We start from the raw sequence: 16,898 nt of genomic DNA, 5'->3' as shown, positions 1-16,898 counted from the left end.
CACAGCACAGGGGGCAATCAGATCTGTAACAAAGAGGCTGGGGGGCCATAAATCATGGTAATGCTCTATGCAAAACAATTGTGCTCATGTTGAAATGGAGAGAAGATATGCACAGTACAGGTTCTCGCTTCCTAATGGAGCTCTCGGGAGGTGGACGACTCTGATGGATGAATCTGATTGCACAAATGACCTTGCTCCGATATTTCATCCCTCTGATCCTTTTTGCCCCCGCTGCATCTGGGCCTCCCCCTATACTCCCCCTCCACCACCACCACCATCCCCAAGGTTCTTTTCTCCGGCTGCGGTTTTAGTGCAGCTGATTAAAACTGCTTCCTCAGTATCTCTCTTCCTCTCAGACACGACTTTCCTCTCCCCTGCACTCACCTCTCTCTCTCTCTCTCTCTCTCTCTCTCTCTCTCTCTCTCTCTCTCTCTCTCTCTCTCTCTCTCTCTCTCCACCCCCCCCCCCCCTCGCTTTCTGCAGAGTGAGGCAGGCCATGTGGCAGAAACGCACACACGCACACACAAACACTGAGAGACAAGACCTCCATGTGGGAGTGAGGGAGAGGTACAGAGAGAGAGAGAGAGAGAGAGAGGGAGAGAGAGGGAGAGAGAGAGAGCGAGAGAGAGAGCAAGAGAGGGGGAGAGAGTTGATACTCGCACACAGACACACACACAGGCACAGGGGTGCAGAGGAGCAGCACAGGATTGGTGGAACGGCCGCTGCTTGGAGCCAGAGAAGGAGCTCAGACACAGGGGGAGCAGCCGGGAGATGCCACGGTGGGCGCCTGGAAGCTACTTTTGCTGGGAACCGAAGGTAAGCCCGTCACACCTCAGAGAGACCGCAGCAGAGGGGAAAAGCATAAAGTGGAACTGCTCTGTTTTCTGTGCTTCAGCTTTTGTCCTGTTAGTGATTAGTAGTCACTTGTGTTCATTATGAACCATTAATCATTTATATTATATTAACATGTATGTCTGATTGGTTCATCCCAGGGTGAAAGTAGTGAGGGGGGATCATGTACAAAGACAACTGTGAGACATCTGTTCCCCGTGCAGAAACCCCTGTCCCATAAGAGATCACATGCAGTCATTTATCACCAGTGATGCCATTGTTAGGATATATTTCTCCTCACATTCGCATGTCACTTGCCTTCCTCAAGTGGCCTCAGTAACCAGGTTAAAATTTGTTTGTAAGGAAAGCATTGTAAAACCTGACAAGATGTCTGTGCACATTGTTTTGTGCAATGCAGGAGTTTTCAAGCGGAGGCTGCAACGTGGATATTGGGACAGACAGAACAGTGAGATATCCCACTCATACATGGAAACAGTTACTCTAGCAATGTCAGCTCCATCACCGCATATTAGAGAAAACTAACAGTGACAACAAATTTCCCCTGATGATTCCTGTGCTCTGGTAGTTGATTCAGATGAAAATCTACTTGGCTGTGTATATTCAATGGCAGGCATCTTCAGGATTTTACTTTACATTTACATTTACATTTATTTATTTAGTACAAATTTAATAACAATAGGTTCTGTCCACAGAGTGAGATTGTTTCTCTCTGTAATGCAATTGAGTTATTTTTAAATAAAATAATTTTTTGTGGTATTTGCATGCTTCTAAACAGAGTTATGATGTTTTAGATCTGGGCTGAGAATCATTGTTTGGAAATTGAAAAAAAAACAGCTATATGAATAACAACTGAGGGAAAATCTTTTGCAGATATTTATGTAGGAGGAGCATGGTTTCTGGGGATGGCATATAGAAACAATCCTTTTTTGTTTTGTAGTGTCACAATGTCAGGGACCCATCCAAGCTTGCAAAATAAATGTGTGTTTATTACCAGGGAAGTGTTCTTCTCATTAAGCTGTGATTTTTCCTTGATTAATGATTCTTCACTTTAACATTCCATCTGAATGAAAAATGTCATTCACTACTGCTTTCATCAGACACAGTGTCCTCAAATGTGATGCCATGAGCCTTAAACATTTGTAGAAAGGGTCTAAATATGCCTGTAAAAGCAAAAAAAATCAGGGAATGGCAGCTTCACAGATGACTTCATTGCAAAGCCACAATGGTGGTCCATTTAGGTGCATTGCAGTTGCCATGTCTTGCTGTATACATTTATTGAAGCGTTCGCTGACTGGAGTAGGCGTTCCCTACCCAGGGTGATTGGAGGTTTCTGCCTCAAGGGGTATAAGTGAGCATTCAGAGGCTTCATCCTAATTGATGGAACAGGCCACACCAAGGTGAGCTGACCTTTAAGAGGGAAAACACAGTGGACTTAATGGTCTCCTGCTGTACCACATTCACTTTGGTATGAAACTCACATTTTGCTGGGCTCCTCATGGGAGCTCAACAGCAGCACCAATGGCTCTGTAAACTTTGTCGGGTAAACAATTATGTTTCTAATCAGAACGGTTTGCCCATTAACTCGTCCTGCGCACAGCGCCCTTTGTTACCCCTTCAAGCATGGAGCCATGGGACTTGGGCTCTAAATCCAGCTATGTATTCAACTCAAAATGATCAATCAAAATTAGGAAATTAGGATCTGACACGCCGCCCGTGAGTGCGGTAGAGGCATTTCCCCGTAACCCTGTGCTCTCGTGCAGACATATTCAGCTGAATTAAACGAGTGTCACTCGGCCTTCAATCCTCACTCCAACCTCCCTCAGCAGCCTTCGGGGATTTGCAAAAGCTGCTTTCAAAGACCCATGTACACCCTTGCGCACACACACACACACACACAGACATAAACGCACACACACACACACACACACACACACAGACATACACACACACACACACACACACACAGACATACACACACAAAACAGCGCATGGCACAGAAATGACTGGAACCCAAGCACAATGTTTTCAGCATCGGCCATGTTGCGTGGGTATTGTCATTTCGTTAGTCTAATTGCCTTTAGTGGTGACAGGACACGACTGGTAAAAGCAGAGTGGCAGGGAGAGAGCAATTTCTGAGAGTCTGAGAGTTGAGAGTAGCAGCGTGTGGATGAGGCTGGCTGGAGCAATTAAGCCTTGAGCCATTAACAAGTCTTGATGGCCACTTTGGAAATTTTGTGCAGTTTGCCCCATATGACCTGACAGTGTCACAGCTTGGGTGTAGATAATACTGAACCGTAGTACTGCAGTGCATGCTGGATCAGCACCTCGGGGACAGGCAGCTGTTCTTGTAGGAGGAGAAGAGCAATGGCAGTGTCCGGCCATCCGACTGCAGAATGGACAACCACACCAGAGAGCCGGCACACTGGAGGAAATATATGGCACCGCTACACTGCAAGTTATCTAGCTGACTTTGCTTCAGACTCTGTTTTGTGTGTTTTGTTATGGCAGATGTTCTGTATTACATTATATTTGATTGAAAACTGCAAGCTCACACGTCAAAATACAGCAACACTCTAGTATTAAACTGAATATTATGTTTTGATGTATTTTTGATGCATTTGATGTATGATAAATTTTACATGTCATGATTATATATTTTGTTACATTTTACTTTTCAATAATAGCCAAATGATGTAAGAATGTGATTATATCATACAACTGAGCTGTAGATAGTTCTTTCTGATTTTACTGATTTGAAAGGCAATATGGATGGAAGACCTACTGACAGTGTTACTTTAATACCAATATAGCATCTTGCAATAGTTATGCTTTTGGCAAGACTCAAACTTAGCACCTTCTAGAAGGAAAAGAGAGGCTGTCGCAGGATCTAAAAATACAGATTCAAACATTGAGGCAGCTAAAGATCTCATCATGACCCCTATGTATCTGCAGAGTACTGTGGTGATAGAAAGAGTTCACAGATATGCTGCATGCGAACTATGTTGTCTCTTTAAAGTCATTATAGTTGTATTGTAAAGCTTTTCCATCTGAGAAAAAGGAATATGGTTCCCTGCTTAAGTAGGAAACCATATTGATTGTGAGCTGTTGATGTCCTTGCTTTAAATGTGACAGGCGAGCGCTTAGCAAATTGGTAGCGCTATCAGTGTCTCAATGCAACACTACTAAAACACCTTGTCTGGCTCAGAGCAGCGAGATAAATGCTTACTGCATTTTCTAGCAACAAGGCCAGGAATGTGTGTTACGCTTCCTGTGTGCATAGCTTTTTTTCCTCTCATTCTAACCTTTTGCTATCTTTCTGAAAATTATCCTGTTCCAAAATTTGTAAAATGGACTTTGATTTATGTGACATTGATGTATGCATTTTGTACAATAATGATTAATAATGAAACAATATTGAAGAGCTTTGCAGACAAATGTGCTTTATTTCCTTAAATGCATTTGTGGTCAATGTAAAATGTGTGTTCTATTAATAACTAACATCAAACACTCTCAACTTAAACCCTTTAGTCAGCAAGTTTTTAGTAAGCTCTGTGGGGATTTTTTTTAGACCAAGAGCCTCATTTGAATTACATTGAGGCATAGTTTAACTCAATGCAATTGTCTGAATTTAAATACCACATAAATCTGTATACATATATATATATATATATATATATATATATATATATATCTATATATATATATATATATATATATATATATATATATATATATATATATATATATCTGAAAAGAGCAGAGGCAAACAACAAATAGACACATCAAAATGGTACTTGCATGGCACAGCATTAATGTGTTGTAGGTAAAGGAACACATACTCATCTCACAATGGGTCTATGTTTTATTCATGAAATCATGAGGTTTTTCTCAAAGCATTATTACTAGACTGAGGTGTAGTGTGGTTTTCAGGATTGATTCCTGGGTTGGGAACTGCCATTGTAAAATACTCATCTCAAAAAATGGGTAGTATGTAAATGTAAATGCATGAACTATGCAAGTTGATGAGGATACTACTAATAACAATAATAGTAACACACCTGAAGATCGCAGCTGCCATGCTAAACATGTTATTGAATAGTGCTGATGTACTCATACTATGGCAACAAAGACGTCTAAATGGTAGCTGCAATTTGATCTGATCACAGCTAAAGGAACACATTATGATTCTACTGCTGGTGGGAGTAGTATTCATTGGGAATTCATGTTTTAAAGGCATTATTAGACTTGCGGCTTGCTGTCATTTTCCAAGAGAGATATTCATGTGATCATACCGCTGAATTATTTCAGGATAGATTTGCATAGGAGTGGTTATACTCTAGTTTGCAACAGGGCTGAATCATCACTGACCTTGCTTTGTTTCCCTGGGGAAATTTAAAAGGTGAGCGCAGGTGTCAGGGAGAGCAGGGGACAGTCGTTAGAACGGCAAACGAGCCAGCTGTACAGTGGCCTGTACGAATCTTGACTCTCTCCCATAGATTAGTGTACTGTTGGTGCAGCACAGTTGGAAGGAAATGGCTTAATGTATGGATGTAAACACATGAAATCAAAGGTGCAGTTTCTAAAGCAATGCTAAAAGTATTGATTGCATACTAACTGGTTGTCCTGAAAAAGTACAATACATTGTATTTCTTGTTATCTAGATTTCTATGTTAACTAGAATCGAGTTATGCTTGTGTGTACTAGATTACACATTCTATTTCATAATACATTCATGCATGAAGTGAACAGATTTTCTAAATCAGTCCCCTGATTATTCCCCTCTGCCCTCTCCTTCTGCTCTCTTTCTCTCCCTCCTTCTTTTCCTTGAATCCATCCCCCAGGTCTGCAGTTCCAGCTGATGATGGCAGGGGATTCTCGAGCCCACATGGACCACGACATGGAGATAGGAGTAATTCCCAGAGAGGTTGGCATTTTTTTTTTCTTTGAAAGGGGATAGGTATAGTTTAGGAGAGCCTTTGAATTATCTGTTTGTATGTCAAGAATGCCATCTATGCACACAAAATCTCATTAATGTTGTCATGTAAATGGTGAAACCATGAACTGGGTTTTCTTCAAGCCCTGGAATCGATCTCCACTGTAAATATTGAAAATCAAAAATGGGGTCGTAACAAACATGTGCTCGAAAATGAAAAGTGAACATTCAGATAGAAAATACAGTGATCAACCTTGAATTTTCTGCAAGCATTTATTGAAAAGAATAGCTGTTTTTTTTTCCTTTAATATGCTGTCTTTTTCTGCAGACATAGCTATGCTGTCATGCAGACAAGCAATTTCTTTCAGTTTTCTTTATTTCTTGTTTCTTTGAGTAATATACGACAGCTGCTTCTACACAATATGTCTGGGCACTTTCATTTGTGGTTAATTAGAATTGTGTTGAGACATGAATAGGGGACCTTAAGATTTTTTCACCAAGCTATATTTACATCCTTCTAGATGAAGAAGCTCCCAAAGCACATCAGAGAGGCCCAAATCACCACTGATCGCACTCGCCTGATTCCAGAGACAGTGAAGAAGCCCAGACAGCGTTATGTCCAGAAGGACGGCAAGTGCAACGTCCACCACGGCAACGTTCAGGAAACCTACCGTTATTTCAGTGACCTCTTCACCACACTGGTAGACCTCAAGTGGCGTTTAAGTCTGCTCATCTTTACCCTGGTCTACGTTATTACCTGGCTGTTCTTTGGCCTTCTCTGGTGGATCATAGCTTATCTCCGGGGCGACCTGGTCCATGGAGATGAGCAGGACTGGACACCCTGTGTGGAGAACCTCAATAGTTTTGTGTCTGCCTTCCTCTTCTCCATTGAGACAGAGACTACCATTGGTTATGGGTACCGGGTCATTACCAACGACTGCCCGGAGGGCATCATACTGCTGCTGGTGCAGGCCATCCTGGGCTCCATTGTCAACGCCATCATGGTGGGCTGCATGTTCGTCAAGATCTCGCAGCCCAAGAAGCGAGCGGAGACCCTCATGTTCTCCCACAAGGCCGTCATCTCGGTGCGCGATGACAAGCTGTGCCTCATGTTCCGCGTCGGCGACCTACGCAACTCGCACATCGTGGAGGCCTCCATCCGAGCCAAGCTCATCCGCTCCCAGCAGACCAAGGAGGGCGAGTTCATCCCGCTCAACCAGACCGACATCAACATCGGCTTCGACACGGGGGACGACCGCCTCTTCCTGGTGTCCCCGCTCATCATCTCCCACGAGATCAATGAGAAGAGCCCCTTCTGGGAGTGGAGCCAGGCCCAGATGGAGAAGGAGGAGTTTGAGATCGTGGTCATCCTGGAAGGCATGGTGGAGGCCACAGGTTAGTTTTATTTTCAATAGTATGAACAATTTCATTTCACAAGATATCAGCCTGGTGCTTTGGAACCTTGCCTATATTCAGACTCTGAGTCTTTCACTGCACTTTGATGTATCTGCACACGCTATCACTGTCCATTGCTGTTTTATCTTGACTGTGGATGCACAATGTCCATCATGCCTGTGGAAGTACAATGTCCATATGTACTCAACCCCAAGCTTACACTAGTGCTTTTGTTCTTATTTATTATTGTTTCCAAATCCATGCAGCTGGACACCAGACTATATTTTCTGTGGGGTTGCATCACTGGCATTTCAGTGTTCATTTTAAGGTCCCACTGGTGACTATTCTGAAATGGAGTAAATGACCCTTCGGGCAGCTGCCAGCACTGTGAAGTACAATAAACTGTCCTGTGGGCCAAGACTTCACACCTCATACAAGTCAAAATCAGCTCATTTATGCCCTATTAAAAGTCAACAGTTATTTTTTCCTAGTTTTGAGACATCTGCAAAGCAGCACTCTACCTAGAACTGTTTCTGCATTTAACTCAAAATACATTTAAAGCAGTTCAGTTATGTGTTTCCAATGTTGTTTCTGTGGATGAAGACCAGAAGGCATGTGAGGGGTTAATGCTAACAGCTTCTGTAACTCCTGAACGACAGATTCGCTTTTTATTTAGTGCAAAATATTAACATGCAAATTCGGCGGCGTGGCCTTTGGTTTATTATTTTCTATTTACACATCAAACCTGAAACAGCCTGTGAGTGAGGAAAAGACATGGGGGACTGCATGCCTCATCTTCAGTCACTGAAAAAGAGCAAGATGATAAAAACAAGCAGGAAACGCCTCCATGTTCCCACCAGCATGCCTGACAGATCCAAAAAATGATCACTTGCATGAGATTCCAAGGTTCCTTGAGAGCTGGCTTGTGGAAAATATTGATCTTGGAATCTGTTTATTTATCACAGAGGCACCCAGGGAACAGGATCATTTTTATTGGCTTAACCCTAGCTGCTAATTGCTTTTTCATTCCACGCTTCTGATACCCAGTAAGGGATACATTAGCATAATCAGCCACAATGTGCAGTTTAAGCTATTTATCAGTCGTTGTTCAAGGGCAGGTGGCAGTGGTTGTTCTAATTCAAATACAGTGCATGAAACATCTCTTCAATAGGCTGCACGTTATTGGTTACATCTTTCAAAAGACATCTATATTTAAGACCTTTACTTTGAATTGTCACATTTGTTCATGCCTCTGGATGTTTCTGACGCTATACATTTCTGCAATACATTTTCTGTGAATCCCTGCACAGTCTTGTGCAGGACAGGAATCATTCATTTCAGCTTCTGCATATTAAATATCTATAAAATAATGACCTTACTTCAGAGTGAAAGTATATAAATACATCTTGCAACTGGTATTGATTATTGGTGTGAATAAAGAACAAGCTAGGTATTTAATATATCATTGGAGTCAAAATGTTACTGAGCTGAATTGAGGAAGGGATTTTACTTTCCACAACCTATCACCTAAGTAAATGAACCCGTTTATAATGTTTAAAATTCAATATAACTTACTGTTTTTTAAAATTGTGTTGGCCTCTACCCCAGAAATTATCCTGAAGGACTCAGGCAGTCACATCTGTACTAGTATTCCCTCATATTTTTCCATACGTTGCTTCTCTTTCCCAGGGAATACATTACTGCAGGGAAAATCTTGCTGAAAGATGAATTCAGTGTCCCACAGCATGCATTTCACTGCATAAACATCAGAATCCCATTAACAAAAACCTGACTTGTCATCTCCTGGAGCTAAAAACTCACCCTGCATCATCAGAAAACATGCTCTAACAGTGCATAGCATTGCATCTTGTCAGTGTTAGGTATATAAGGAACTGAGGGTTATAGATAACTAAGATGCCTATTCTGCAATCTAAAGTGTGCAGCATTATATAAATATCATTGGTTGCTTTCTTGTTCATAATTTATATAAAAAAGAGTATTAATATATCATTTCCAGAGATAGAAACCCTTGTGAACACACACTCACACACTTACACAGAATGAATGCATTGTTTTTTATGTTTATAACATGGTATATTTTTATGTAGACTTCTGAAACAACTGGCAGAGGTGGAGAAAGCAATTATATTTATTAATATTAAAGTGAAGAATGTGACTGTGACAGCTTTTTTTTCCTGATATGGATTGAGTGGGTTTTTCCCATGTGTTATCCTGAAATGTTTCATGTTGTCTCAGATGTTCATGTTTGTATCAACAATGAGGCCAGCTACCCTCTTCCAAAAGATGTCAGCTTCCAAAAAAAATTATATTTATTAAGTAAAAATACTGGAAACACAGGAGAAAGAAAAATTTGTGCTGCATAATTCCATCAAAGCTAATTTGGTTTGGATAGCTGAGATGTGCATGCCGACAACTGGAAACACTGTTCTCTGCAGCTGTTTTTAATATCATTGATTGTACCTTGAATTCACCTTGAGATCCTTGCTCAGCTGGTCTTTCATAGAAGTGTGACTTCAGGGGACATGCCATTTCTCTTTGGATATTTCCTTGACCATGAAAATTAATTAGTGAAAATGGCTTTGTTCAAGTTTTTTTTTTTTTTTTTTCTGCTGAAACAGCCTCTTGGCTTAATCTGAAGGGCGATTTGAACAGAACAAACCTGAGCATGCCCAGGTGTTCCTCAAGTAGACATTTGCAATAATGTTTCTTTAAAATAATCCCATCATTAATAAGAAAGGAATAAAATACATTTTTTCAAGGTGTCGTTAAAAATGGATAGAACACATGGGAAAACCATATTGATAAAAGTGTCAATAAGACTTTGCATACATCAAAAAAAGCATTCTTTTAACATAATGTAACGTGTGTCTTAATGTTACAGTGCTCCATTTTTATTCCCTATAGCCATGTCTTTTATCAATTTATATTTTGTTCAGATGTCATAGTGTCAGCTTTTTTTGGTGACATAACAGGCCCTTGCAAACAGACAAAGGATTATAAAGTATCCCTGAGCTGTTGGTCAGCATGTACATCGGAGATATCCCCCCTAACACACACTATTGCATTGATTCACAATGGGCAGCTCAAGATTAGATATTGTAGGTATGACACCAAGTGTGGCATTTTGTTAGGGATTGCCATAAACACCTTAAAATTGCCCTGAACACTGAATCTGACTTTGACAATGCAGACTTCAGTGTACAGTTTGCTAAATTCTTAATGTTTTAGGCATTACTTAACAGATTTGCATGCTAACTTCCTGTTTCATTTTCAAATGTTTGTCACCTTGATTCATTTGAGCCAATTTTTGCATTTCCCAGTTTTAACAGAGTTTCAATGTGTCCTGCTCTCTCTTTTTTTGTCCCCGTCCTCGCAAAGGCATGACCTGCCAGGCTCGGAGTTCTTACTTGGACACGGAAGTGTTGTGGGGATACCGCTTTACCCCTGTGCTCTCCTTGGAGAATGGCTTCTATGAGGTGGATTACAACAACTTCCATGACATCTATGAGACAAGCACTCCCTCTTGCAGTGCAAAAGAGCTGGCCTCCATGGTTCGAGATGAGCTCCTATTCCCCCAGCTCTCCTTCCACACCCAGACCCCCAAAGCCCACCTCCAGGACCTGCTTTCCACCCCTGATCCCCAGCCGCAGGAGGAGGTCCACAGGGAGGAGGGAGGGGAAAAAGGAGGAACCAATGGTTCAGCTGCCAGTCTCCCAGCTCAACCGTGACACCCCACAGACTATAGTCCAGGCCACGCTCTGGTGCGTGCTTGGCAGGTTTAGCAGTTCCATCACATTGCTTGGAAAAGATAAAAACGCCTCACGCAGTATGGCCACAGTTTCATTCTTAATCTGAGTTTGGGTGGTGCAGAACAGACCGCCGGAATGCTTGTTTTGCCATCCAGAGTCCAATGGATTCTGTCAACACTGTGTATGAAGAAGCAAGGCTGCTAAACAGAAGACATTTGAACTGTTGCAGGGATCTTCATCAGCCTCGTTTACTTAAATCAAATTGGTTTGAAGAGTCACCAATAACATCAGTGGCGCTCTCTCTACCTGTGTGCCAGTGCAGGGGTCTTTTTGTTCAAGGATTTGTAACATAGTAGCTGTGCTCCCATACTACACAGGATTATCCCCAAACCAAATTTAAGTTTACACCTGTACCACACACTGGATTACCATGAGCGAGGAACACCCCGTCCCAAGCGATGGTCTCAAGGCACATAGCAGTGTGTATCCTTCGTGAGACCAGGAAACCAGTGTGACTTGAATTCCGTCTTGGAGTTCACATGGATTACCTCAACTAGATACGTGGTAGTTATGGGAATCATGTGGTCATGATATATTTTATTTTAAATTAAATCACCATCGCATTCACAGCAGACCGCAAGCTGTATGCTGCAGAAAATGGCTTGTAAAAATGCCTCCTGTCAAGCGCTGGGGGCTGATGCATCTTTTACTGAATGGAGGTGGGGGGGGGTCGGCTCTGCTGGAGAAAATAGGTTTGTACATTTGTTGTCACTTTTCATGTGTCAAAGCTTTTCTTTTCTCACCACAAAGTGTATCTTATACTGATGTGGTTGTATCATTGCAGTTATGGTGTCATTTCACTCCCAGGTGCTGCGTGTCATGATAATCGAGTTTTCCCTTGGGTCTCAGCTGCAGTTCCTATTTTGTGATTGTATGTCCAACCCAGTGTTTGTGACACTGTCATTTCTGAGTTTACTGTCAAGCATATCCTTTATCTAAAACTGTGAGAGAATTTATTTTACTGATTTGTTTTTAAATGTTTCCATTGTCAAGGAAGGTTTGATATTCTGTCATATACAGTTCAGGGTATTTTTGGCATGCACACACCAATGGAAGCTTTCTGCAAATGTTGCTCTGGAAAACATTGATTCATTAGATGGCAGAGCCTATGTAAATATGTTTTTAAAAGTTAACAATTACCCTTCGATATATATAATTGCAATGTTTAAATATACTGTATTATATAGAATTTCAATACACAGAAAGTACCTCCTTCTATAGTCACATTACAATAACAGTCTAGAACTGTGGGGTTAATTCTCCTCTCTGTTTTCTTTGTCTAAAAGGCCAATCTATTTACTAATTAAAAATCAATCAATCAAAATGTAATAGTTATAGTGCATCTTTGAAATTGTTACTATGACAAAGCACAAAAGTGTGTTTTTCAGAGGGCAACCATATAAAATCCTGTGCCACCTAGGAAAAAACTATAAAATTGTAAAATAATTTCACAATGCAGTCATCAAACATTCTGAGAAAACACTGTAAAAACCATGTGAAAAAAAGCATGATAGAGAGGCATGAAAACACCCACCGGCTTGTCAGATAAATCCTTCTGTGGTATGAGGCAGGCTACAGGGTCTAACTATCCAAAATTGTCCAGGGGAGAGATCTGAAGGCCTTTTTATTCAACCATGGCCCAGGCTTTCAATCCAGTGATGTAGGGTGTTACTGTGATGAGGGGTGAATGCTGTTCGTGGTAACCTCTTCACCGCTGGCGGCTAGGCTGAAGATATACTTGCTGTTTGGATGGCATGAGACTGAAAAGGAAAGGGGGAGAGAAGGGGGAAAAGAGAGAAGTAGTAGTCAGAAAAGAAAGGCAGTAGACCACAAATATGCAATGGTGAAGAGGCAAGTGCAAAGCAAGGAAGACATGGCCATGAAGGCGATTTGACAGTGCCACTTGATTAAAAGATGAAGTGAGACAGGCCCACTCACAGTGAGGCCACAGCAAGGCTCTTAGCACTAGAATATTCTGTAGTCATGAGCTACCCTTCATCTGAGCACCCACATTCACAATACAACACAATGAATAGGCTTTCATTTAAGTTTAAAGAGATAAGCGATTGAGTGTCAGATTTCCAGACCTAGTTTGGAAGGCTTTTTCATAGTAGAGGGTCTCTGTTGGAAAAAGCCACCATATTTTTAAAATTCTTTTTGGAACAGCCAAATCGCCAGCCTGTCGTGAATGAAACAATACAAGGGGGTTGAAGGGGATTATATAATTAAGGACAGGGGAGTTAATAGATAAGGAGGTACATGCCCACTTATAGGTTAGGCAGTTTGAAATCAACCAGGCATTTGTTAGCCAAGGAAGCGGTCCTGGTGCAATATAGGTGTTGGGGGTGGGGTGTTCTGAGCAGGATCCTAGAAGCAGCATTTTGTGCAAACCACAGAGATTTTACATTCTTTTGTAAAACACTCTTCTGCACCTTTTAAGGAAGGAAAGGTCTCATTTTGGTGATGAGGTGAAAATTTCAGTCTGGGGATACTATAATTATTATAGTATAATTAATTATAGTATGATTAACTATGAATTTCAAAAGAGATATAAATATAAAAAGAGATATAAAAAATTGTAACCCCAAGATCTATGATAAGTATTAAGTAACCACCTAGTTTGAGCTAAAAAAGTTTGTCATAGCACTTCAAAGGTTTTTAGGTACTGGTGCTATCTGTTTTATCTGTGTTCTGGAGCAGGAAATTAGATGTCATCCAAAGTTTAATATCTTGAAGGCATGATTCCAGTATTGGGATATGTAGATCTTTGCCAGATTTAACTGACTAGAGTTGTGTATTGTCTGCCTAGCAATGAAACTTAATTTAGTGTTTATAGATAACATCTCTATACTGCAGCATGTATAACTAGGATAGTGAAGACCCTATGATGAAACCTTGCAGGAAGCTGTATTGAACTCTGGGTAAAGAAACCTCCCTAAATTAAACATATTAAAACCTACCAGATATTCATGGCCTAAACCAAGATGGTCATTAGACAAAGAGTGCTTTCAAGTCTCTTCAAAAGGATTTAGTGATCTATTATGTCAAAAGCAGCACTTAGGTCAAGAAGCACAAGTATAAATCAAAATGCAGTTAGAAGACAAAAGTATATCATTAACAACCTTAATGAGAGTCTGATCCATGACTAAACACCACTTTTGTTGAAATCCTGACTTGGCAAAGATATAATTTCAATTTCAGAAAGCCATAAGCAATTGTACAATATTTTTCTCCAGAATATTTTATAAGAAAGGGCCATTTGATATTAGAATGAAGGATCTAGACTTGGTTTCTTCAGGAGGGCCTTCACTACAACTAATTTTAGGAATCTAGCGATGTAGGCTGAAGGTAAAGATGAATCATTGGTGCTTAATATGGGCTAGCATATCACACAGAGGGCATCCTCCATGAGTTTGGTTTGTATCGGATCAAAAACAGGTTGATGATTTAGACAACGAAATTAATACAATATATAATAATGTTTCTCAAGTTCATTTGGCTTTAGAAAAGAAAGCTTCAAGTTATTGAGTTGCTTTTGGAGTGATAACATCCTTGTAAAAGCACAGAGATACAAGCAAAGGAGGTCAGTGTTTTTTCTCTTGATTGTTTTGATTTTACTTTTAAAAAGATGAGATAATTTCAACTGCAGGGAAGTTCACATATGCTGTAGGGTGATTATAACTTCATCGAGGTATGGTATTAAAAAGGAATCTATGGTTTTATTTTCCTCAATTAACTTAGAAAAATATCAGAAAGTGAAACAGCAAATTTGTACTGTAAAAGACCGTCAGTATGTGCAAGACAAATTATCTTTCATTTGTTCGAGTGCCACTTGAATTCCATTGTACTGCATGCTTGTTTACGGTTGCGCACGGTCAGTGTACTGTAGAGGAGGTTTTTTTTTCCTGATGGGCATTTTTCTGTTAGAAGTGCAACAGACTTGAGGGTATGGTATAATATTAGGATGCTCAATTAAGATGCTTCAAAGTGTAACGTGATGTAACAATGTCACGTTTTCAGGAGAAGTGTCTTGTCTTGTCCATTGGTTTTATTTGTGTATTATATCTTATGACAGCATTGCTGCCAATGGACAAAATAGTTGCCAATCAAGAACACATGAGATTTGCTTTTTTGGAATGTAGTATAGCATAGTGGTAAGGAGCAGGGTTCATAACCAAAAGGTTGCTGGCTCTATTTCCTGCTGGGGCATTGCTGCTGTACCCTTTGGCAAGTGCTCAACCCAGAATTGCCTCAGTACATATCCAGCTGTATAAAGGGATAGAATTGTAACCTATGTGAGTCACTCTGGATAGAACATCTGCTAAATGACAATAATGTAATTGTGTATGTGTGTGTGTGTTGTGCTTTACAGTTAACAATTAACAATTGAGTTAACAATTCTAAAGTATCCTTCATAACATCAAAACATTTGAGGTTTGTTGGTTATTTGGATGGATACTTTTGAAATACATTGTAAAATTGGATTATCCTCTTTTCCTTTGTAAATGATCTTCACTGTGACAGTGGCCCAAAATGCCAATGAGTTTCCATGTGACTAGTACCAGAGAGGTCTCTAGTTAAAAGTGGGCTCAACTGTGTACACTGTTGAAAAGGTTCTTTGCTGCATTTGCAAGGTGGCTGCAAGCACAGACATTCCAATCCATATGCAATCTGACTGGTGATAATGAGGAAAGCAAGTGACCGGAGCAGGGGATGTTTTCAGGAGTAGCTAATTACAAGCATTTGTACACCTGCAGTTCAATTTGTAATGCATTTTTTGTACTGTATTTTCAGTGCAGTGAAACCATTAAGGGGAGATTGCGATCATTATTCAGAAATTGTCTCCCTGTTTAAAATGTAATCTAAATGTGAATATCCAAGAATGATTAGATGAGTGTTTGAGAAGCTAGGTTCACTTCAGTCGCCATTTCTATATTTTAGAAAAGCATGACTGCCTGGATTTTGTGGATTGCCATAACCCCAGGCAACATTAAAATATATGGATGCTGGCGGAGCTTATGAAGGGAGAAGCGCACCTAGGGATATTGGTTCCATTTTAAAATGGTCTCTAAGAATTCCTCATTGGTTTTCACTTTGTGGAATAAGAAAGTCAGACTAATGAAAAACTTTAAATGTGAGAGGTTACACGAGATGAGATAGAATGGAAAGGACTTGCAGGAATTACATTACATTTGTACTGAGTGTACACCTAATGTGTTTTCATTTTACAACTCAGCTTTCAGAACATGAAGAATAAAAGATCATTCATTTTTAATATTTCCGTTTCATATTTTATGATAGTCTGGGAGTCAAGAGGCTCCATTTTCTTTAAAGACAATATTTCAGATACGCTCAACTCTTTGACACTTTGTTTCTCACCTGCAAAGCTCTGTACAGTCAGGGCAATATTAATATTGTAAATGTTATTCTTTAGATGGTCTCTACTTGCCAGTAGCCCAGAATGGATAGATATTTTCAAGATTTTGCTCTTCTTTCACAAGAAATAAATTTTAGCAGTATGTTTATGGATTTCATTTACTGCACTGCTGGGCCTGTATTGGTTGCAGATCATATTTAATTCAATTCAACTGTATGAAATGGATTACATGTTAATTGTAAGCTGTGTGTGTCTCCCTGGATAAGTAAAGACATCCATTGCTCTGATAAGAATTGCAAATCTCTTTTTCTACAGAAACTTGACCAATTTAAATATTAAAACCGAATAATGGCTGTAATAGAAAATGTTTATTTTCTTTGATTACATGCATCAAGGTTGAGTGTCAAAAGTATGTCACTTCAGAATCTTAAAATACAAATTGAAAGACATGTATAAACAAGGCATGTATGTCCACACCATAAAATGTTAAAACATGCATTCTTAGGCTGTT

The 16,898-nt window shown here is 40.2% G+C and overlaps 1 protein-coding gene across 1 annotated transcript; it reads left to right on the top strand.

Annotated features, from left to right (window-relative positions):
- Nucleotides 1–761: 761 nt before the first annotated feature.
- On the top strand, nt 762–10,929 carry LOC118774330 (G protein-activated inward rectifier potassium channel 4-like). The gene is made up of 4 exons (XM_036523628.1): nt 762–816; nt 5,694–5,776; nt 6,307–7,180; nt 10,580–10,929. The coding sequence occupies exons 2-4, from the start codon at nt 5,711–5,713 to the stop codon at nt 10,927–10,929; spliced, it is 1,290 nt and encodes a 429-aa protein (XP_036379521.1). The 5' UTR covers nt 762–816; nt 5,694–5,710.
- Nucleotides 10,930–16,898: the final 5,969 nt, after the last annotated feature.

The sequence above is a fragment of the Megalops cyprinoides genome, chromosome 3, assembly GCF_013368585.1.
Source record: "Megalops cyprinoides isolate fMegCyp1 chromosome 3, fMegCyp1.pri, whole genome shotgun sequence".
NCBI classification, from domain to species: Eukaryota; Metazoa; Chordata; class Actinopteri; order Elopiformes; family Megalopidae; genus Megalops; species Megalops cyprinoides.
Note: the sequence above shows the minus strand (reverse complement) of the source record. Positions and strands in the feature narration are given on the sequence as shown.